At 42.6% G+C, this 25,158-nt stretch overlaps 1 protein-coding gene across 6 annotated transcripts in view; it reads left to right on the top strand.

Moving 5' to 3' along the window:
• The window catches only part of CERKL (CERK like autophagy regulator), a 167,492-nt gene that overhangs the window by 62,455 nt on the left and 79,879 nt on the right, over nucleotides 1–25,158 (top strand). For all 6 annotated transcript variants that reach the window (XM_085876607.1, XM_085876605.1, XM_085876603.1 and 3 more), the window contains exon 4: nucleotides 6,672–6,735. In XM_085876607.1, the coding sequence (XP_085732733.1) occupies nucleotides 6,672–6,735 (64 nt within the window). The remainder of the gene's footprint in view (nucleotides 1–6,671; nucleotides 6,736–25,158) is intronic.

Here is a 25,158-nt window from a genome sequence, read left to right as displayed (position 1 = left end):
AGGTTGGGTGTGTGACAAGGACATTCTGATTAGATTTTGGGGAAGATCCAGATCCAGATCCGACTACTAGAATTTTTAAAGTGATTTTCACCATTGAGAGATAGGGCTAAAAACGATATATAGCATGACATCTCAAAACATTGTGGCCTGATTCAGACGAAACTTGGTGGACAGGTTGGGTGTGTGACAAGGAAGAGTTGATTCAATTTCGGTGAAGATCTGAATCCGGATCCGGATCTGATAATTTTTAAAGTGATTCTTCACCATTGAGAGATAGGGCAAAACTTATATATAACAAGATATCTGAAAAAGTTGTGGAGGGATTCGGATGAAACTTGGTGGGCAGGTTGGGTGTGTGGCAAGGACTAATTGCTTCGATTTTGGTGAGGATCCGAATCCGGATCTGCATCAGAGAATTATTTAATTATTAAGGTGATTCTTCACCATTGAGAGATAGGGCCAAAAACAATATATAGCATGATATTTCAAAAATGTATTGGGCCAGATATGTTCTCGTGGATCAGGCATTGCGTGACGGAGGTTTGCACTCTACTGCCCTTCTAGTTGGCAGGTGTGTTTGTGAATGATTTGAGTTTTAACTTAGAAAATCAACAAGATGGGATGAAGTATCAGAGAAAGTAGCCAAACTATGACTGGTTTCATGGCAGTAGTTATAATAAATAAATTTGATCATTTTTTTTCCTTCAAAATACAATAAAGGACATAACGAGGCAAAACCGAAGGAATTTTACACAAGACCTCCTACACTGATGGATTTATAAAGGAAGGGGGTTATCGGATTTTCACCAGTGTGGGCGTGTTTTACAATAGACTCCCAATAAGTGGTGATAATGGGAAGACACAACACTCCATTAAACAAGCATCAAAACTAATTTTTCACTCAAACCGATTCCCCTTTTCACACAGAGAATACTCGACTTTTGAAATAATGTATGAATGCAAACGGGCCTTTCACGCATGTGCTGTGTGTGTGTGTGTGTGTGTGTGTGTGTGTGTGTGTGTGTGTGTGTGTGTGTGTGTGTGTGTTTACATTGACTCAGTTGTGCTCGACGGGCACTTTTAACCTGCCATCACTAGCGTGAAATGTATGATTCAGATAGTCTCTTAAACATAATTTTCAGCATTTAAACGAAAGAGTAGCAATTTCGACATGGTTAACCATAATTATTATGTTCCTCGATGCAAATCGGACTCGCTGAAATTTCGGAAATACGAGAAATATTCGTGGACGAAATTGAGAAGTGTTGAGTTTCTATCATTTCCTGTTAATATGAGTGAGTGTCCACAGTGGAAACACTGTATATTAAACGCGCACACGGATACTTCTTTTAACAATAGACGCGAATAAGCAGTATCATTTCTCTTGTGGCTCAGGAACCAAACAAACTATATTTATAACAGCTCTCACAGCTCCCTAACTGCCAACCCTTTCTTTTTTTATATCTTTCAATCCAGACAAATCTCACACTCTCACTATGTCTCTTCGAAAGGACAGTTTAAAAAACCCCCCCATCCACTTTCTCAACAATCCTCTGGAAGAAGTCCTTTCTTTCAAGCTTCTGGGTCTCACTATCTGCCATGACCTTTCCTGGGAAAGTCACATTTCCAACCTCGCCTCCAAAGCCAGTCGCCGACTGGGAATCCTCCGTCGTGCAAAGTCCTTCCTCGGCCCACCTGAGCTCCTGACCACTTACAAAGCTTTTGTCCGTAGCCTGATGGAGTACTGCTCTCCCCTCTGGGCTGGTGCTCCTGCCTCCCACCTTTCTCGGCTTCACGCTGTCGAAACCAGGGCATTTAGGATCATCGGCATCTCCCGCAATGATGATGAGTCTTTGGGCCTCTCACTCAATCACCGCAGGTTGGTCGGTGGTCTTTCTGTCTTCTACCGTCTCCTCTCCAGCCTTTCCCCCCCTGCTCTCTCTGCGATTTGTCCCCACCACATTTCCACAGGGTGCTCAAGGTCAGCCAACAACCCCCTTCTGGTAAAACTACCAAAATCACTCTTTCATTCCTCTTTTTTCCCACCTTTGGAATAAACTCCCTCACTCTATTCTTTCCCATTCTTCCCTCCAGGCTTTCAAAACAGCTGTTCACCACCACCTCTTATCATCCCCCATCCAAATCCTCGATTTCTTCTACCCCCGATAATCCACCCGAGCCCACTTCCTTCAATTCCCCTGCTTTCCTTCCTGAAAGTCCCTGTAATGTCCATCTTCCATTCCCCATGTTCCCCATCCCATCCCTCTCTCTTCCACAGATCTCCTGTGTCTGTTCCCCACTGTTTTGTCCCTCCCACTCCCGCCCCTCTTGTCTCATGCCCCTGGCTGTGCATTGTGTTAGCTCTCATACGAGCCTCGCCAAGGTATCCAAAAAAAAAACAAAAAAAAACACTCCCCCACTCCCATAAAAATCATTAATAGTAAATATCATCATTTTTAACTTAACATGTACATTCACAAACCCCAAATATGTCCTTCCCGTTGGTGTTCAGAAGCACCCAAACGAGATGCAGTGTTTACTTCTGGGAAACCTCGCCTCCAAAGCCAGTCGCCGACTGGGAATCCTCCGTCGTGCAAAGTCCTTCCTCGGCCCACCTGAGCTCCTGACCACTTACAAAGCTTTTGTCCGCAGCCTGATGGAGTACTGCTCTCCCCTCTGGGCTGGTGTTCCTGCCTCCCACCTTTCTCGGCTTCACGCTGTAGAAACCAAGGCATTTCGGATCATTGGCATCTCCCGCAATGAGGCTGAGTCTTTGGGCCTCTCACTCAATCACCGCAGGTTGGTCGGTAGTCTTTCTGTCTTCTACCGTCTCCTCTCCAGTCTCGCCCCCCCCCCCCCTGCGCTCTCTGCGATTTGTCCCCACCTCATTTCCGCAGGGCGCTCAAGGTCCGCAAACAACCCCCTTCTGGTAAAACTGCCAAAATCAAGAATCACTGCTCACCTTCACTCTTTCATTCCTCTTTTTCCCGCCTTTGGAATAAACTCCCACACTGTCTTCAATCCCATTCTTCCCTCCAGGCCTTCAAAACAGCTGTTCACCACCACCTCTTATCGTCCCCCATCCAAATCTTCGATCTTTTATACCCCCGTTAATCCACCCCAAACCCACCTCCTTTCCTAAATTCCCTGCTTTCCTTCTTGAAAGTCCCTGTAATGTCCATCTTGTATTCCCCATGTTCCCCATCCCATCCTTCTCCCTTCCACAGATCTCCTAATGTCTCTGTTCCCCACTGTTTTGTCCTTCCCACTCCCTCCCCTCCTGTCTCATGCCCCCCTTGATGTGCGTTGTGTGTTAGCTCTCATACGAGCCTCGACAAGGTGTACAAAAAAAAATGTACCTGATACAGCTGGCTCGCACGTCAATGTAGCTCACACAAGGTTTGTGTATTTCCACACTGCGAAGATGTCCTTTGCCAAAGAGTTGGTTACCGTTACTTGGTAATGACACACAGCATCATCTTTCCAACTGCAGACATCCATTAAATAAATCACCAAGCCTGCCATGTTCACAGGAGGCACTCCCACGTGGCATTCTGGGAAGGTTCAAAGCCCATTCACTGGTAGCGATCCGTTTGGGGTTTGTATTGTACACATCCGTCCACTCGCGTCTTGCACTGGCCCACATGGTCATGAGTTTGCATGATGAGCAGCTGCCCGTTCGGCGAGCTGAGAAAGTTCTCCAAGTCTTTCGTTGTGCAGAGACAGAACCCTTTCTCTCGGTACCTTTTGAAGTATTTTTGGCTTCTTTTGGAATCTTCCTGAACCATTTTAGGTAACAATCCTTGTCTCACACAAACAATACTGTGCTTTTTAGTGCCCCACACACCGCTGTCTCTAAGTGTTTCTGAGTATGTGTACTGAGCATTCTGAGGTGGATTACATTATTTCAAAAGTTGCGTATTAGATGAAGGGACAATCCTCCAAAATGCAATGGAATTGTAAAACAGACTATAAATTGGTGGTAAGGATACATTAAGGGAAGCAAGAAAAAGAAAAATCTAGAAGGGGATAAATGGTAACACGTCTATAAATAAGACCAAGAACTGATAAGCAAGAAAAGTCGAGATCCGAGGACAAATGGTATAAGGGACCATGGAGATAACCTGAAGAACCTGTGTTGTGTCCCGTTGGTTGTTATCTCTATATCCAGGTTTCAGAGGATGGAACGGAGACCTCCCAGGTCTCAAAGTGTCCACCTCCATGCGTGTGTGTATCGTTGGTTGTTAACTCCACATGCAGGTTTCAAAAGGTGGAACGGAGCCTTCCCATGTCTAAGTGTGTGTGTGTATATGTATATGTATATGTGTGTGTGTGTGTGTGTGTGTGTGTGTGTGTGTGTGTGTGTGTGTGTGTGTGTGTGTGTGTGTGTGTGTGTGTGTGTGTGTGTGTGTGTGTGTGTGTCCGTCCATTTGCGAGTTTCAGAAGGTGGAAGGAAGTTGTCCCAGAACTCAAAATCTCCACCTCGTTTTTCGGTAAAGGATCATTATTCATGAAGGAAATTATCAACTGGTTCATGAATCTTTCTCTTTCACCATTCGTCCCCCATGCTTCACACACAGAACATGCTTTCTCACCATTGCAATGTACTCCGTTTTGAGCATCATTTTCAGGAGTCGGTGTTAAAAAAAAATTGACCACACCTCCCCAGTAAAATGTTCCATCAAGCTCCATCAGTAAATTCATTTGCAATTCTAATGGTATGCATTCTGTGCGAAATTCTACTTTTTGGCCCAGTTAGGCACTTTATTGTATTTCAAAAGAACAATGGAAATCAAAATAGATCTTCTCTTTATGGCTGCCATCTTGTCATTATTTGACCATTTTTCTTTGATATTCCTCTCACATCCTCCCTCCACAGGCAAGAGTGTTTGACAGTCTTTTATGTTGCTTCTTTCTACTGTGTTCAAATTTTTTTTTCCTACAAGTTTGGTGGTGGCTCAACGGTCAAAGTGGTTGGATTAGGATCGTAAGGTCCTGAGTTGAAGTCACAGCCCGACACAAATATCACCATGCTGGTCGACTCGGCCTGTCATCCTTCCGATTTTGGCAAAATGAGACATAGCTTGCTGGGAGTGAGCCGGTTGAGTATCCTGTGTCGGAGTGGTGACTCGTCCAGGATTGTACCCACTTGCCAATTAAACTGCCTCAGCAGCTTCATGTGCCTGATGGTGTGAGGCTGGATCATCCAACCATATTTTATATATCAGAAGTTACTGAAGTTGGCTGATATTTTTTTGCCATGCCTCACATCAAAAGCTTTGTAAGCCATATAATATGGCTTGTCCTCAAAATAATCAAGGTTAAAGTGTTCAGAAGAGAGTACATTATTGACTTGGACACGTCCAATCCTCTCTTGTTGGCAAACAAATTTTGACCATTTCGGTATTGTTACCAGGTCTTTTGGGGTGCTGGGGGAACAGGGAGACTCACTTTGACTTACTTGCAATTGAACAAAATCCATTCACTCTTTTCTTCTCCATTTGTTAAAACATGCAATTCATTCTGGTGTAAAAACTGCCGAACACACACCAATGCTCAACCTGAGAAACAACCTTAAGCTGATAATATCATTTCCCGATTCAAACTAGTAATTTAGTACTTTTGCTTTTAAACGGTGGAGCAATCGATTCTGGGAAGGTAAGTTTGCTAGAGGTATGCACACTCACTTCTGAGCTGTCCTGCTTTGGTTTGAATCTCGACCAAGCTACAAACTACCATCCTGGTGTTGCACAGGCAGGGTGAAACATCAATGTGTATGCTGTTCTTTGGATGCATTTTAAACGAAGAGTCTCATCTGCTGGCATTATTTGGTGGATGTGAAAGATGCCAAGGTGTCCTTCATGAAGAGTAGGTGAACTATCCGTTGGCACCATGAAAAAAAATTACAAATTCCTGCCTGGACTGCAGGGAGCAAATGGTCTGGTCTTCTCGGAGGCTCCTTGACACCAGGTTACACGGCCTTGCATCACAGAATCTGGTTGGTGTCTGGGCAACAGCTTCTGCACTATAAATCAAATTAAGCATGTGCTTCATATATTTGATGCAAACCTCCTCCTTTGGATATAAAGGGCAACCTACACATACATTTATATTTGTTTCCTGGTCATGAAAGTTCAATCTTTTCAAGTACAATACAACTGCAGTCTGTTTTCAACCCAACAACATAAGAGAGGGAACATACAATGGTGAGAAACAAGTTGTGGTTGTTACTCTCAGTCCAGATTTGGAAAACGGTGGATGGTGGGTATGTGGGAAGCCAGCAGTGCTGGTACTATGGGATGTGTAAGCTGGCATGTTGTCCCTTGCCAAACCTCCTGTGTAGGTAATCAAGGTGCTTGTTGCTCTGCAGTGGTGACAGCAGCAGCAGGCGTCTTGCCTTGCACGCACGCGCATGTTGCTTTCCGAGGAGCAGACAACCGGAAATGATTAATGGCACAGCGGAGCCTCGTCAAAAATGTTGTTCAAAGAGTGCCTTTCAGAGTGTTTTTTTCCCCCCTACAGTTAAACTCAGAACTAAATGAGATGTGCTCAAGGCAGCTTACACACTGGCTGTGTGATGTGGAACCATAGCGTCTGTATACCATGCATTTGATATTATTTATATATTTTTTTTCTAACCATGTGGCACTACCTTTTCTGTCACCATTTAGTGACAGATGATGCTGACCACGCCAGCAAGGTGCTTCACTCCTGTAGACTGAGTGAGTATGATGGGTAAGTCAACAGTCTAACTTATCGAGTGCTGCTCGCACATTGCCCAATGTGTCTACTCCATTTACAGGAAACACTTTCAACATTCAGCTTTTACCATGCGTCTTCAATGAGACAAATACCTGGCGTTTCAACTCGGCCTTAATGCACGCAAATCCATCGTTTTAATTTAAATGAGGCTTTTCAATACCCTACGTTCTTAACATTAACTGCGTTTTGATATACATATATTTTGCCTGGTTTTGCATACGTATTATTTGTTTTGTATTCTGTAAGATTTTCCCTTTCCTATTACTTCTTCCTTTGTAACATCCAAACTTCAGACCATCCAGAGTGTGATGAAATAAACAGGATGTTGATTGAGGTATGCTAATTAACCACCATGGGAACCAAGGAGAAGCTGATGATTCTGGCATTAACTATCTTTTGCTCTGATGAAGGGTTAATGCCTGAAACCTCACCTTCTGCTTGCTTCCCATGGCGGTTAGCATACCTCAATCGATTAACACCCCGTTGATGTCATCCATTGGTCTACCTGTCTGCCAACACAGATCGACAGTTGCCTTCACTTTCCCAGCAAGGCTAGTTCTTCATTCTACTTCCAGAATATGTTTGTGTTGCTAACATTTGGTCCTGCAGGACTGAGGTCGTTTTCCTGATTGTCTCTCTTACTCTCTACCCCCTCTCCCACCCCACCAACTCCAGGCTACTCCTGCTCCTCACTAAATTGCAGTGTTACAGAAATATTGTGGCTTTGAAAAGGTACAAAGTAAATACGCATAACATCATCAGAATTTGATGAATAGGCCATTACATTCCAACCAACCAATAAACTATTCCACAGCCAGCTGTGCAATTTATGGCAGGTTATGCTTCTGGCGATGTCTGTTCATAGGTTTGGATAAATCGGCCAAAAATACCAAGTTTTGATTTCGTAACATGAATATATAGCCACCTAAAATGAAGGGGTGGGTGCAGGAGTTGGTGTGATTATTGTGAGAGAAAAAATCCGATCAGTTTTATATTTGCAATCAAGAACCTCACAAATGTAGATCCTTTCCTCTTATCTCCCACATGTTCTTACCCTTCTTTCTTTCTGCTATCATCCTCTCTTCTTCCCTTTCTCCAGTTTGATTCTCCTAATTTTGAGCTCCCATGCATATGTAATAAAAAGATGTTCCCGAGGGTGTTGGTTTTGGTTCCAAACAAAATTTACAAGAATAAATGGGGACTGTGGCGGCCAACCGGTGATTACATTGGACTGGGATCCCAGAGGCTGCGGGCGCAAATCCAGCTGATTGCAGCAGTTTTGAAGATATGAATTCTAAGCTTCTGGAAGTCAAGCTAGTCACCAGAGGATTCCCATGTCACCAGAATTGTTGGTTAAAAAAAACAAACACCCATCTGACTCAGAAATGAACTTCAGGGTGGAGGGAAAATCTGTCTGACTCACTTGCAGGTTTGGTCTATATGTGATGCTTGTCCACTCATTACCCTCGCCAGAGGAGAGGGTATTGCATTTGTGTCAGTTTGTTACTTTCAAAGAAGACTTGCAAGTATATTGGTTGGTCTGGTCTGTTATTCTGTCTGTCTGGCTGTTTGTTTGTTTGTCTGTCTGTCTGCTTGTGTGTCATTTGCCTATTTTTTACTCCGATCTTCAGGAAACTTCACCACCTGGTGGAGGTCGCGACATGCTGGAAGCCTATTATTTTTGAGGTCAGGTCAGGTCAGGTATGGATGGGAGAATGCACCAGAGCAGCATGTCGCTGCGTTCACTTTCCGTTGGTACCCCAGGGGCCTCCGTCTGGCCATCGCCCAGGTAGATGCCTGGCACATTCCCATCTCCTTGAGATGCTAATCAACCTGCTGCAACCGCAAGGCAAGTGGTCGGCCCGTTGGCCTCCTCCTCTCATGAGGCTCCCTCGCTGAGAGAATCTGGTGAGCAGGATCAGCATCAGGAAAATGAGCCACATGTCCAAACAGCCTCACGGACAATGCAGTGAACAAATCTCATTTAAGTCTCTCTCAGAAACTGCTCGTTGGACACAGTCTGACTAGTGATAGTCAAGGATTCTCTGAAGAGACCCGGTACCAAAGGAATTAAGTCTCCATCTCAGATCGCTAGTCAGAGTCCAAGCCTCACATCCATAGAGCAAGACTGGAAGCACCAAGGACCTGTAGACTCGGACTTTCTTCCTCCTGCACAGGTACCGACAGTGCCACACCCCATGATCCAGTGAATCCTTGACTCCCCAGGCCCGACTTAGATGTCTATTGACTTCTGGCTCACAGCCAGCAGAGACATGAATATCACTGCCAAGTTAAGTGAATCTCTCTGTGACCTCAACATTCTCACCACAAACAGGTACAGACAATATTGCAGCATCCAAGATGTCATTGAAAGCCTGGATCTTAGTTTTGACCCAGGAAACCCATAATCCCGGTGGTTCTGCCTCCTCATTCAGCACCTCAAGGGCCCCCAAAAGGATATCCAGAGTCTCCGCAAAGGTGACGCCATCATCTGCAAAATCAAGGTCAGTGATCTTGACATTCCCAAACGATGCACCGCAGCTTGATCTCTCCAACATCCTCCCGAGAATCCAGTCCAAACAGGTGCTGAAAAATGTGGGAGCCATTGCACACCCCTGACGAACTCCAGTAACAACTGGAAATAAGTCAGAGATGGTATCACCACATCTCACAGCACTCTCAGTACAAGAGTATCGTTCAGACATCAGATTGATCAGTTTTAGTGGCACCCCACGAACACCAAGAATCCTCCAGAGGGCATCCCAATTGACCGAATCAAATGCTTTGCAGACAACAACATCGGCTGCAAGCAGCCCCTGCCAAAACTCTCGTCTGTGTTCGGTGAGGACGCGAAGAGCAAGGATACGGTTAATCATTGACCTCTTTGGTGTAAAGCCTGACTGTTCTGGGCACGAGTGCTCAAGCAGATTGTGGTGAACCCTATCAAGAATTATCCAAACAAAGACCTTTCCCAGCACTGAGAGCAGCATCACCCCTTGGTCGTTGTTGCAGTCCTAGTGGTCACCCTTCCCTTTCCAGAGAAGGACAACAAGGCCCCTCTTCCAGTCAGTTGGGATGATGCCTGCGCTCCAGGCAAAGCACAGAACTGCATGCAACGACTTGAGTACAGCATTTCCACCAGCCTTGAGAAGTTAAGCATGGATGCCACAGATCCCTGGAGCTTTACTCCATTTCAACCGGTTCACCACAGCCTGTTTTTCCACAAGCGAAGGTGGATTACAGTTGATTGAAGGGTCAGAAATATGGATAGTAACACCTCTGACATCCATCTCAACAGCTGGTGGATAACCTGGTACAGCTGCTCAAAGTAACCGGCCGAGCGGGCCTTCACTTTGGACTCCTCTGTCAAGAGCCCACTACCCTCAGCTCTACTGCAGTGCACCAAGGGACGGGCTTGGAGGAACACAATGTGCAAATTCCCCTGAAAGCAGGATGTGAATCAACTGACCACAGGTGATGCTGTACCCCCTCTCAGATTCCTCGCACATCGGCCTCCTTGTCCACCCTCAGCACACGTACAGTTTTATGCCTCAACTCCCTGAACAGCGCAGCTCTGCCATTATCTCTGGCCCTGCAACTCTGGTCAATGGTATCCAGTGACCTTTGAGAGATAAAATTCTTCTTTGCCCCATGGTGAGTTCCAACACATCTACTGACAACATCAAGGATGGTGGTCTTAAAGGCACTCCACAACTCTTCAGGATTCTCCAAAGCAAACAGACCACCCAAATCCCCACTCATCCTGTTTGCAAACTCCTCAGCTACCCTCTCATCCTTGAGCTTGCCAACATCCAGCTAAGGCTGAGATGGCACCATTCTCCTGGATTTAAGCTGCAACTTCAGAGTTGCTACAATAAGCCTGTGGTCAGTATTGAGGAACTGAACACTCCGGTAGACCCTGCAGTTCTGGATCATCTTTGCGACCATCAATGAGAAATGGTCAATCTCCTTTCCCACACAGCCAGCATTGGAATACTAAGTCCAGCGATGAGCCTGTGGGCACTGAAACCATGAACCAGCCACCCTAAGTCCATGACTTCTTGCAAAGTCAAGGAATTTCGTGCTGTTCTGGGTCACAGTTCCAGACCCATGGGGACCAACACACATCTCATAACCATCCTGATCAGTTCCAGTCGATGCATTGAAATCCTCCAAGACTGGAAGAGTATCTCGCATGGGGCACTGATCAACCACAGACTCAAGCATGGCATGGAATGCATCCTTCATGGTGAGATCACTTGTCTCAGTCAGAGCATAAACAGAGACCAGGGAAACAACACCCAAGGTGTGACGAATTATTTTTCTCAAAATACGCTTGTTGACCGGTTGTTGACCGATACGCTTGTTGACCGATACGCTTGTTGACCGATAATACCTTGTTGACCGATACGCTTGTTGACCGAAATACGCTTGTTGACCGATAATACCTCAATTATCATTGGAGTCAGCTTAATGGATACAGCTGCAGCAACTCCTTGGGCATGGTAATCATCAGAGCGTCCAGACGAATCGTAGGTGTATCCACCTGCCATGATCTCACCACTGTCTGGTCTTCGAACTTCAGGGAGTGCTGCAATACCAATGTTCAAATGCTTGTACTCAGATGATAACAGAGACAGTTGATAATCCTCTCTTCAGGATAGGACATTTCAGGCACCCACCTAAAGGGACTGCCTCAGGTTAACCCTCAGAGACCGCCGTCTGGTGGACGACACATCAGCACCACCCTAACACACACTACCGCAACCTGACCCGGGAAGGTTACCCCATGGTTTTCCTCCTAACATCAAAGAGTGGGGGTACCGAAGGCTTTGCTCCAATCCGGTGAGTTTCCCTGCGAAGGGCACTGCACAGGAGGTACTCCCATGGAGTGGATTTTCAGATTTCTATGTGTTTTAGTGTTTTGCGGAGTGAAGGGTTTTATGGTGGCTGGAGTGCAAATCCTGCCACCAACCTCCTAAGAAAGACAGTTACCCAACTGCAGATGTCCGCAGACACAGTTGGGCACGAGATATGGATGCCTGTTGGCTCACAAGGAGCTCCTCCGCCCTTTGAGGTCAAAAGGTCAAGGTCAGATAAATCATCAATTTTCAAGGGATTCACTTGATGTCTATGATATACTGTTGTGGATCTGAGTTCAACACGAGGAGAAGCGCTCGGGTCCCTCTCGAATGCCCGGTCCTGAGGCCACCAGCCGCAGATAACTCCACCACCCGATGGGTTGCTTGTCAATCACGAATGCCAATTGGTGCTGCCAATTCTGGCAGGGATCTTCCTACTTCGTGTTACCATTTCCGGTGGATTGACAGCATCAAGGGGCTCGTGCCATCGATGCGCACTTGCTTTACTGAACCTGATCAGGTGCAGCTCAGCAAAGCTGCCAACTGGCTCAGATGTAGAGCCAATCGGTGGGGTAAAACTTCCTGGCTAACAAAGCGTGCGGACTATGCGAGATCAATGGAGGGAAGGACGCTACGAACTTGGTGAATGTCAGCAACAATGGTAGCGGCAGCATTGTGGTGAGTTGTGGTTGGGGTGGCATGTTGTTCATTGTGGTTGAGGTGGAAATGGTGAATGGACAGAGAGATTGGGTAATGTTTCAATGAAGTGGCGTTTTAATAAAGGCGTCTTGAGGTTGTGTGAATGTTGTATCGTTGGTGGGTCGAGTACGGTGAAGGTTGTAGTGATATGCCAGTCGGATTATGGCATGCGATTGAAACTCGGACTTGGCGCGCATATGCAAATGACTGGGTGGCCCTATTTGTTGTGTGCCTTGGCATACTTGCTTGCATGATAGATTTGTAAGAGAGATTCATATGCAGAGGAGTAAGATGGCAAAAGATAGGGGAAAAAACTACCGAATCCCACAAAATGAATATTGGCCCATAAACTCATTACACATCAGGGAAGAGCTATCTGAAACGAATAATAACAAAATATCTATTTTGGGAACCAATATATGTGTGCCATTTGCCTCCGGGGTCACAGTTCACAGAACTGTCACAATACTGTATATACAACTTTAAAATATGGGTGGACGGTGAACCCTTGTCGAGGTGAAGTCTTTGTCGGCCCATGTGAGGATGTTTTGAAATTATGTACTGTTTCAACGTGAGTTGGACCATGAATACATCTATTAATTGCTTATTATTGGACCTTGACTGCGTCTTGATTTCGAACTATTGGAACATACCTTTGAGACATGTGGACCTTTAGAGCCCTTACACCTTTTAGACCCCTTAGATATTTTAGACCCATGACGAGGGGGTAAAGAGTAAGAAGAGGTAAAGAGGAATACTTGGGGTGTCTCTGGTGTGTACTTGGAAGAGGTGCAGGTGAGTTGCAAGGAGGAAACTGAAAAAGACCTTTTATACGATTTAGACCATTTTAGACCTTTTATACCCTTTAGGACCCGAAGACCCTGTAGACACTTTACACCCCATTTGAACACTTAGTCACAGAATACCCTAAAGAGCCCATTTGACCTTCTGTCTTAGGGCCTTCTGCCATAACACTTGAGAGCCAGTCATAATCAAAAGGACCCCCCATTGGTAAACCACATCAGTACCAAGCTAAGAGGGCACAAAATAGAATTAATTAATTACATTTCTCTTTCTTTTTTTCAGGTTCTGCTCATCTTGGTTTGTGTCTTAGTAAAAAGTCCCACACGGCAAAGGGAAATGCCCCACGTGGCAGAGGGGAAATAGTGTCCATGACAACAATTTCATCCCCATTATAATTAAATGGGAAATGTTTGTAATTTTATTATTGCCAAACCACAGGAATTTTTCAAGATATCATATTAAACCTTACACAGCTTAGTTGTACTTATGTGCTGTATATGTGTATAAAATCTGGTCAAAATTAGTCAAAGGTCAAGCAAGGTCAATGCCATCCAAACCATGTAAAACACCGATTAGGTGCCAATTAGAAAATGTATCCATCAAACTTGTTATGCGCACTTGTAAAACTTCATAGGTCAAAGTTACCAAATTACCAAATTGCTGTTCCCATGGCAACTTATTTATTTGGATTTCACAAGTATAATGCGATGTATGACATATTTCTTGTTTGTTTCTTTCTTTCTTTGTCTTTGTCCACACATAATGTACTGTGCGAACATAGACCACAAACACCACCTGGTAGTAGCCAGTATTACTCGTTATCTTTTTTTCAGTACCTCCATAAAGTATCCATCATTAGAATGTGAGGACGTCAATAAAGTATGTACAATTATAGTACGAGCATTAGAGCCTGGTGTTGGCGCAGTGGTTCGGGCAGCGGCTTGGGATCCAAAAGGTCCTGAGTTCAAGCCCCGTTGGGCCACTGAATTAATACACCAGGAGGTTGACTCAGCCTGTTATCCTTCTGAGGTCGGCGAAGTAAGTACTAGTGTACTGGGCCCGGTGTATACCCCGGTTAAAATCGGTGTACAATATCCCTGTGTCGTAAGAGGCGACCAGGGTTGCGTCAGGAAGGGCATCCAGCGTAAAACCTGTGCCAAATCATTATGCGGATCATAACTGATGATCTGCTGTGGCGACCCCTAACAGGAGCAGCTGAAAGAAGAAGAAGAAGAAGAAGAAGAAGAAGAAGAAGAAGAAGAAGAAGAAGAAGAAGAAGAAGAAGAAGAAGAAGAAGAATTATAGTACGAGCATGTCTATAAAGTATGTAAAATTGAAATGCGAGTACATCTAAAAGTATGTGCAATTAGAATGTGAGTTTGTCTATAATCTATAAAGTATGTACAATTCGAAAGTGAGTGTGTTGACAGAGTATGTCCAATTAGAATGTGATTATGTCTATAAAGTATGGCAATTAGAAGGTGAATATGTCAATAAAGTATGTACAATTAGAATGTGAGTATGTTGATAAAGTATGTTCAATTAGAAAGTGAGTAAGTCTGTAAAGTATGTACAATTAGAATGAGAGTTCGTCTATAAAGTATGTACAATTTGAATGTGAGTACATCTACAAATTATGTACAATTACAATGCGAGCCCGTCTTTAAAGTATGTCCTCTTAAAATGTGTCCATAAAAGATGTACTTTTAAAACGTGTGTTTCTACAAAGGATGTACTATTAAAATATGTGTTTCTATAAAGGATTTCCTCTTAAAATGTGTGTCTATAAAGGATGTACGATTAAAATGTGTGTGTGTGTGTGTGTGTTTATAAAGGATGTACTATTAAAACGTGTGTCTATAAAGGATGTACTATTAAAATGTGTGTGCCTATAAAAGATGTGCTATTAAAATGTGTGTCTATAAAGGATGTACTATTAAAATGTGTGTGCCTATAAAAGATGTGCTATTAAAATGTGTGTCTATAAAAGGTGTGCTATTAAAAAGTGTGTCTATGAAAGATGTACTTTTATAATGTGTGTTTCTATAAAGGATGTACTATTAAAATGTGTGTTTTTCAAAGATGTTTTATTAAAAATGTGTGTGTCTATAAAAGATGTGCTATTAAAATGTGTTTCTATAAAAGATGTACTTTTACGATGTGTGTGCCTTTATAGGATGTACTATTAAAATGTGTGTTTTTCAAAGATGTTTTATTAAAAATGTGTGTGTCTATAAAAGATATGCTGTTATAATATGTGTTTCTATGAAGGATGTACGATTAATATGTGTGTTTCTTTTTAAAATGTGCTATGAATATGTGTGTCGATAAAGGACGTATTATTAAAATGTATGTTTCTCTAAAGGATGTACTATTAATATGTGTGTTGATAAAAGATGTGCTATTACAATGTGTGTTTCTATAAAGGATGTACGATTAACATGTGTTTCTTTAAAGAATGTAATATTATTATGTGTGTTTCTTTAAAGAATGTACAATTGATATGTGTGTTTCTTTAAAGAATGTACTCTTAAATGTATGTGTCCATGAAGAATGTACTATTCAAATGTGTGTGTCTGTGTCTATAAAGGATGTATGATTAAAATGTGTGTTTCTACAAAGAATGTACTATTTAATGTGTGTTTCTATAAAGAATGTACTATTAATATGTGTGTTTCTGTAAAGAATGTGCTATTGAAACGTGTGTTTCTCCAAAGGATGTACTCTTAAAATGTGTGTTTCTCTAAAAGATGTACTATTAAAATGTGTGCTTCGATAAAGAATGTACAATTAAAATGTGTGTCTACACCACCGGTCAAAAGTTTTAGAACACCCCCATTTTTCCAGTTTTTACTGAAATTTATGCAGTTCAAGCAGTGAATAACCTGAAATGGTACAAAGCCAAGCGGTAAACTGTAAGAGCTTAAAAAAACAAAGTTTAGGTTACCAAAAACTTAAAAATAATGTAAATTTCAGTTGTTAAAAAAGGCCCTTTCAGGGAACAAGTAATGGGTTAGCAACTGCAGCTGTTCTACAGCAATGGAAGTAAATTAAGCCTTGAAGGTTCATGAAAACAATTCCTACAGGTGTCCCAGATTTTGTTGATTAGTTACAAAAACCCTCTGTCTGTATAAAAGCAGTGTTGGAACAGACTGTGTTGCTTCACCCTCTGAAGCATTATTTGGACAATATTGCACTGCAGGAAGTAGTGTATTGCTGTCATAATGGTGAGAAAAAGACAATTATCAAAGGAAGACAGACAGACCATTGTAACCCTTCAAAGTGGAGGTCTTTCCTTCAGAGAAATTGCAAAGACGCCAAGGTGTCAGTGAGTAGTTTCCTACACCATCAAAAGGCACTTGGAAACTGGAGGAAACTCTGACAGGAAGGTCTGGCAGACCCATAGCCACAACACAATCAGAAGACAAGTTTCTGAAAGTCAACAGCTTGCGTGATAGGTGGCTCACAGGACAGCAGTTTCAAGCACAGCTTAACACTAGTTGAAGTGAGGAAGTGTCAGTTTCAACTGTGAAAAGAACATTCGAGCTGCAGGTTTGACAGGTCGAGTGGCAGTAAGAAAGCCATTGCTAAGATGGCAAAGTAAGAAAAAGAGGCTTGCCTGGGCCATGAAGCACCACTAGTGGACTACTGAAAACTGGAAGAAGGTCTTATGGACCGATGAATCAAAACTTGAAATCTTCGGTTCATCACGCAGGGCTTTTGTATGCCGCCGAGTAGGCGAAAGGATGGTTCCTCAGTGTGTGACACCAACTGTCAAACATGGACAAGGAAGCGTGATGATCTGGTGCTCTTTTGCTTGATCCAGAGTCGGCAACTTGCACAGAATGACTGGGACCCTGAACCAAAAGGGCTACTACAACATTTTGCAGCATCATGCAATATCCTCTGGTCTATGCCGAGTTGGTCAAGGGTTCATCCTACAGCAAGAAACTACCCAAAACGTACCTTCAGGCTATGTCAGAACTACCTTAGAAGAAAATAACAAGACGGTAAGCTTCAAATCATGGAATGGCCAGCACAGTCTCCAGACTTAAACCCCATCGAGCTGGCTTTGGATGAACAAGACAGAAGGGTGAAACCAAAGCAACCTACAAGTGCAACACATTTGTGGGAACTTCTGCAACAGTGTTGGGAAGAACTTTCCAAATAATATTTGATTTCCATTGTCGAAAGAATGCCACGAGTATGTTCGGCTGTTATATCCGCAAAAGGTGGTTACTTCGATGAGTCAAAATTTTAGATTAAATTTTGTTAAACAAAACGATTCCATGATTTCTTTTTTATCTGCAATTGTTTATTTGTTCTGTGCTTTAATTTTAGAGTACATTGAAACAAACTGCTTAAATTTCAGTAAAACCTGGAAAAATGGGGCTGTTCTAAAACTTTTGACCGGTAGTGTATAAAGCATGTACTATTATTATGTGTGTTTCCACAAAGAATGGACTATTAAATATAATTCTATAAAGGATGTACTATTAACGTGCATGTTTCTATTAAGAATATACTATTAATATGTGTGTTTCCATAAAGAATGTACTATTAAAATGTGTGTGTGTCTATAAAGAATGTACTCTTAAAATGTGTGTTTCTGTAAAGGATGTGCTATTAAAACATGTGTTTCTATAACGGATGTCTTATTAAAATGTGTGTGTCCATAAAGAATGCACAATTAAAATGTGTGTTTCTATAAAGGATGTACTCTTAAAATGTGTGTGTATAAAGGATGTACTCTTAAAATGTGTGTGTATAAAGGATGTACTATTAAAATGTGTGTGCCTATAAAAGATGTGCGATTAAAATGTGTGTTTCTATAAAGGATGTACTATTAAAATGTGTCGATAAAAGATGTGCTATTAAATTGTGTGTTTATAAAGGATGTACTAGTAAAATGTGTCTTTTAAAGATGTGCCATGAAAATGTGTGTGTCTATAAAAGATGTTCTCTTAAAAAGTGTCTCTAAAAGATGTGCCATTAAAAAGTGTGTCTATAAAAGATGTACTTTTATAATGTGTGTTTCCATAAAGGATGTATGATTAATATGTGTGTTTCTTTAAAAAATGTGCTCTGAAAATGTGTTTCTATAAAGGATGTACTATTAATATGTGTGTTTATAAAAGATGTGCGATTAAAAAGTGTGTGTCCATAAAAGATGTGCTATTACAATGTGTGTTTCTATAAAGGATGTACTATTAATATGTGTGTCTATAAAAGATGTTCTCTTAAAAAGTGTGTCTATAAAAGATGTACTTTTATAATGTGTGTTTCTATATAGGATGTACTATTAAAATGTGTTTTTCAAAGATGTGCTATTAAAAATGTGTGTATAAAAGATGTGCCATTATAATGTGTGTTTCTATAAGGGATGTACTATTAATATGTGTGTGTCTATGAAGAATGTACTATTAAAATGTGTGTCGATGAAGAATGTACTATTAAAATGTGTGTCGATGAAGAATGTACTATTAAAGTGTGTGTGTGTGTGTGTGTGTGTGTGTGTGTGTGTGTGTGTGTGTGTGTGTGTGTGTGTGTGTGTGTGTGTGTGTGTGTGTGTGTATAAAGATGTACTATTAAAATGTGTGTCTATAAAAGATGTGCTATTAAAATGTGTGTTTCTATCAAGGATGTACTATTAATATGTGTGTTTGTACAAGATGTGCTATTAAAAAGTTTGTCTATAAATGATGTGCTATTACAATGTGTGTTTCTATAAAGGATGTACTATTAATATGTGTGTGTCTATGAAGAATGTACTATTAAAATGTGTGTGTGTATAAAGGATGTACTACTAAAATGTGTCTATAAAAGATGTGCTATTAAAATGTGTGTTTCTATCAAGGATGTGCTATTAAAATGTATGTCTGTCTGTAAAGGATGTACGATTGAAATGTGTGTGTCGATAATTGATGTACTATTAAAATGTGAATACATTTATATAGTACGTATATTGAGAACGTGAGTGCATCAACAATGTACTTACTGTAAAAATGCATGTATCTACAAAATACGTGCATAAGTCATCTGTAAAAAGACATGTGATTGGAATGTGATTTTTATACAATAAAATCAGAGGTCTGTTTGTCCGCTGTATGAACATTAACCTCAATCATCAATGCATCATCTACACAACACACAAACACACCAGTTCACAAACATCACTCGAGGGGTGTTTGGGAACTGGTGGGCGAGGGTTGCAATCTCTGATTGCTCTTTCTAGTTACCTCTGCCACCGAAGGTGGATGGAGGTTATGTTTTCACCACTGTTTATTTGTCTGTCTGTTTAACTTTGAGCAGGATATCTAAAAAGTTATGGATGGATTTGGACGAAATTTGGTGGACTGGTTGGGTAGGTAACAAGGACGAATTTATTAGATTTTGGTGAAGATTCAGATCTGGATGTGGATCTGGATCCTACATTAAAAAAAATTCTGAAGTGATTCTTCATAATTGAAACACAGGGCCAAAAATGATATAAAGAATGATATCTCAAAAAGTTTCAGATGGGTTATGAAAAAATTGGTGTATGAGTTGGGTAGGTGACAAGAACAAGCCGATTAGATTTTAGTTAAGGTCCAGATCCAGATCTGCTCATCAGTAGGATACAAAATGTAAATTGTTCAGCCTTGCGGAGGTATGTTTTATCAAGTGCCGTTCGAGTTGTTCATTGTGGTTGACTTATTACAAGAGGTTGTTCTGAATGCCTATGTGCCATACTCTTCTCCTGTATTTGCCACTTTAAAAAGTAACCCCATGCATTCAATATTTAATTTTCAACCACTGTAGTAAAATGACTAAAAGCCTTGAAAAACCACCTTTTCACTACATCCATGAATCTACAGTACCTGCATCAATTTGGGTTTGTTTCACAAATATTCTCTATTCACCATTTTTTACCATACTTCTTATGCACAAGCTTTGGTACTGCCACAGCAATCTTTACATTGGGTGGATTGTCATTGCCTTCCCAAGGAGCTCAGTATTTGGTGCCCGAATCGTCAGATGAGAATGGAGACTCTCAGCCAATTGAGGCAGCTTAAAACTTGAGCAAGTATTCCTAAAAATAATATTGGAACAATGTTAGCTGTTTGTTTAGCTTTAGCACATCTTGCTGTTGAATTTTCTCCCCAAACACAGAAATCTCATGTGAGTATCATCTTTAAGAATGTCCCTTGTGAACACTCTTCATTATCATAAATAAATCTCTGTCAAGGCTTGATGCTTTAATGAAGCTATCTCAAGCCATCTTATATAAACAGCTTGTATTTTTATATCCTGCAATCTCCACACATTCTCAGATTTGCTCAAGATTACTTTATTCATCCAATATGAAATCCTTTCATTTGGTTTAACTCTGGTGTTTGTAAGTTCCATTATGTTTAACTCCATCACACTCAATTCTATACCATTATATAGAGAACACCTTTGGGTTGTTAATTAAAATCTAACAAGGTGCTGTTTCTGGTAAAAGATAACCATCAATAAAGTGATAATAGGGCTAAGAGACTGATTATTGTATAAAAATGAGCGGATAAGTTGAGAGAGACATGGGGGGGGGGGGTCACTTGTTTTGGGCATGAAAGTGTGATTGTGAACTCATTTGGGGGGTTTTCAATGACCCATAAAAAATATTTCAATGACATTCTCAGAAGATTTACATCTGCTATCCGAAGAAGTTTGATATTTTTGTAAGGGATATAGAGGTGATGAGAATTGGGGAGCAGGTTATTGGGGCAGAAGACAAAGAATAGTGTGGGGAGGTGGGAGAGATTGAACATGTAACGAGGGAATGGTGGAGGGAGGTTATACAAACATGAGAGTGGATTGGTAAGGGGTGTTGGTAGGGACAATAGAGGTATGCGAGCGGAATGAGTTGTGATGCGCAATGGCTGTGGCTGGTACCACAGTTCGTTTTGTTTGGTGAGTTTGTGCCAAGAGTCACTGGCCCGTTGTGACAAATTGGTCGTGCTCCTCACGGCCTCCTCCACAGTGCGTGTAAGCCTGGTGTATCCTGTGAGTTGGGGAGGGAGGGAGGGGGGTGACAGGCCAGAGCTGCACCCATCTGCCAGGCAGGACTGGGAGATGGTGGGGGTAGGAATAGAGGGGGTGCATCGAGAGTAGACAGAGCTGCGCCGGATTTTATATCCATGTAAATCTGCCCAACTGGTCCTAGGGGACACCGCAGCTTGTCAGCACCAAATTCTGGGTGGTTCGTCATCGCGTTCTCCCCTTAAGATGCCTCTCTGCCTGTACGAAGAGCTCACGAAAGGCATATTAATGGCACAGACACTGTGCGCAGTTCATCTGGCGTGTTATGGATGAGACATTTTAAATTATTCTGGAATTGCAGCTTTTTAAGGTACATAGGGTGATTGCCAGCTCAAAATAAAGGGAAACATTACTGCGGAATTTCATGCAATGTAAAAAATCCGGGCTAGTCATTATCCACTGTTTTCAGTAATACCGAATAGGCCTATATATGGCAATGCCACTTCCATAAATGTTCTACACTTTGCTGTTTTGAACCACCATCAAAGCCTTTGATATTTGAATATCATGGTAACACTGCTGTGAGTAATCATTGTTCCTGAGCAGTCTGGCTTCCATGACAGCCAACATGTCACCCATCACATGTGCACCAATGTGTTGAATGCAAGGTGTGCGCATGTGTGTGCGCGCACACATACATTTACTGTGCTGATGTGGGAACCCAAGGCTGAGTTTGTGGACCCACTGTTCAGAGAGGTTCTGGGCTGAAAGGAACGAAACCTCTATGAACAGAGCACAGCTGATTATCTGGGTATTTGGAAAATCTCCTGATTGCCGTGAACGATTTCATAAGATTCTTCGGAAAAGACTTGTGGAAAAAGAAATGTGTGCGTGCGCACGACCATAGTGCCTCTCACCTGCCCAAAGCTTTGGAAAACAAGGGCAAAAACAGGGCAGGAGAAAGTGTATCTCTGGAGATGTTGGAATATCTATTTGATTCTGTCATAGCAATGCTATATTCCATTAACAAAAACCACACTCATCACTTGGCTGTGTCTTCTAATCTTTTTTTCTGTTTTTTTAAAAGCTTCTCCTCTTCACTGGTACAAGATGCATCCTTCATAAGAATACCACATGATGAAATTGGTGGTTGTAATGTTGTTGCTTGTTAAACGTACTGAAGGCTCATTTACAATAAGACGAGCTTCAAACGAGAAGATGTGTCGATGGTAGACCATGAACACTGATACTGATGAGAGTGGGATGTTGCAAGCAGAAAAATTTGAACATTTAGTGGTCGGTCAGTACAATGGCGAAAAGACTGAAAGGTGATCTGCACAGCCCCAGTCTGGATGCCTTTTGACCAATATGATGGATGTAACAATTTTTTAAAAGTCAGATTTGATTCCTTTGTCTGATCGTTCCGTGAGGGTTTATCATGGTCGTAAACAGGCAGATAAACGTGACTAGGACAACTAACTCCGGTAAATATAGTGGATGAGGCAAAACCTTCCACTCCCATGTCCATCCGAGAGCTAAAAGACATGCTATATTTTGATGGAGAAGAATAACGTTGCTCAAAACGGTTGTCCCATGGAATGCAGGACAAAGTCACAATGTACAGTACGAGGTGGGAGAAGTCTCCATTCATTGATGTACCCTCATATGGAACTGCCAAGTACAGCAAAATTGCAAAATGGTTGTGGATGTTGAGAAGAATTCCTTTTCCTATCGCCTGAAAGTGATTTCAAGTGTGCCTCTGAAATTGTCTGAAACTTCATCTGCAGCAGTAAAAGTTTTGCCTCAGCCGATCGATATAAACACAGCCATGTCCACCAACCTGAGTTTATTTCGAAGAAAAGGATTCTGTAATGGAATCAAGAAGCTGTGGATTGGTGGACCAACTAAATTGATAACATCTAAAATAATGTGATGCATCATAATGTTGGAATTATTTTTATGTCTTTCAGCTGGGGGAGGAGGGAGGGGCGGATGGTGAAATCGGTGAAATAGTTGAGCTTTGAAAGGAGACATATATATATATATATATGTATATACACAAGAAAAAGAGCAATCAGAGATTGCAGACCCTTGCCAAGACTTGTTTTGTGTGGTGTTTGTGTACTGGTATGTTACGTAATTAATAAGAGACGTTAGAACTAACACTTTATCACTGCTGGTAGTGATGACCAGGTACAAGACTTACCGTTTTGATGAAACCCGGCTCTGATTTTTACACCTGACCCTAACCCATGACGTTTTTCAAAATTATTATTCAATTAAATTTAGAATGGAATTAAAATAAATTCAATTCAAATCAAATGGAAGACAAAATAGGTAAAGTTCTGCATTGGAGTTATCAGAAGGAATCCAAACAAGTAAAAAGCAAGGATGAAGTCATCAGGAGGAACCTGGATATGATTCGCATTTCAGCTGCTACTCCTTTACCCTCAAACCCATCCAGGCACATCCAAGTGAGCCTTATTCAAAAATAAATATATACATTTTTTGTTTTTTAAAGAACAGAGATAAAAAATTAAATAATTATGGCTGCCAGACCATGCATCTGATCAAGTTGAAATTTAAAACGTATTCCCCATCACTACTAGATCATAAATGTGAAGTTTCACTTCGATTGATTAAGCTGTTCTAGAAAAAACATTACTTAATATTGTTGCGGATTCGCACCCGCCGGCGTGCGGGCGGCCACGTAACTCGAATCGCGGCACGTCGCCCACCGGACGGACAATCCCGTCGTGACCCTCTCGGACTAACGCCGGGAACTAGTCACGGGTGGGCCTTTCGGACTCACCACGATCGTGCCAATCGGCCCCCCGCGTGGGATAGGGTTGCTCGCCAAATTCGACCTACCTAAGTACCCACACGGAGGGTAGACTCGGGCGATCGCACCTCGCTGCAGGTCGACTTCGGACACGGGCCACTTTAAGCGACCCGTTCCGTACTATCGGGATAACCGAGCGGTGTTATCGTCAACCTCGACGGTTCGATTAATTATTGGGCGTATTTAGCCCACGACCAACCCTTTACGTGAAGTAAGATGGAGATTCAATAAAAGAAAAGACGAAGCGAAACGGGAAAAACAGTTCAACATAAAGCACATTTATTCCGCGGCAAACGGAAAGCACACATATACAATTACAATTATGCACCAAAAGCAAATGTAAAAGTAACACGACAATTCTGCACAAAAAGCAAATGCAACAAAAGAAACCCAATGCAGATCTACGACCGACTACCGAGCACACGGCAACACTTATACAGTTTTACTTCACAGACGGCGCCGACAACACATATACTCCAAAGCAAAAGAAAAAGGGGCCACCCTCATCGACAAGGGGGCAGACGGGCCTGGGGCCGAGACCGCGTCGAGCCTACCCGTCTGGTGATGAGCCGCAAAATGGCGGCGGCGCCCCGACTCCGCGGGCCTCGCTGGCACTGCCTGGAATGGGGTGGGAACGGGGCCCCCTTCTCACACTATCTCAGCGCGGGGGGGGGGGAAACAGGAGGGGGGTTGTTGATGCTCGGGGGAAGGAGGATATCTGGCTGGCTTGGGTCCCGCGACGAGCGACGCCACTGCGACCTCGACCGCGTTACCGGCCTCCCCTCTCCGCAGCTCCCCGACTCTGACACGAGCGCCGACCTCCACAAAGCTTCTTGGCTTTTCCAACCTCTCCGGACCCCGACAGACACTCTCTCGACTGATTTCGCCGCTGCCACAACTCTCCAACTCTTTTCTCTCCTCGACTCTCTTCTCTCCTCTTCCCAACTGCCTCGATTTGCTCCGCGCTCGGCGCTTTATAGTTCGACAGGAGAAATCATATGCAGATTTTTGGATCAGGAACGGCTCTGGGGCGGAGCCACGCTCCCCATTGGACAGAGGAAAAGTGGGCGTGAATCATTCTTGATCCGCGAATCTGCATATAGCGATTATACTCCGACGCGCCTGGAGGCGGGGCCAAATCACCCCACGCTCGCTGATAGGACGGAACAGAAGTGGGCGTGAATC

Source organism: Eptatretus burgeri, chromosome 4 (assembly GCF_056783735.1).
Source record: "Eptatretus burgeri isolate ZD-2024b chromosome 4, Ebu_testis_v1, whole genome shotgun sequence".
NCBI classification, from domain to species: Eukaryota; Metazoa; Chordata; class Myxini; order Myxiniformes; family Myxinidae; genus Eptatretus; species Eptatretus burgeri.
This window is presented reverse-complemented; position numbering and strand designations above follow the sequence as displayed.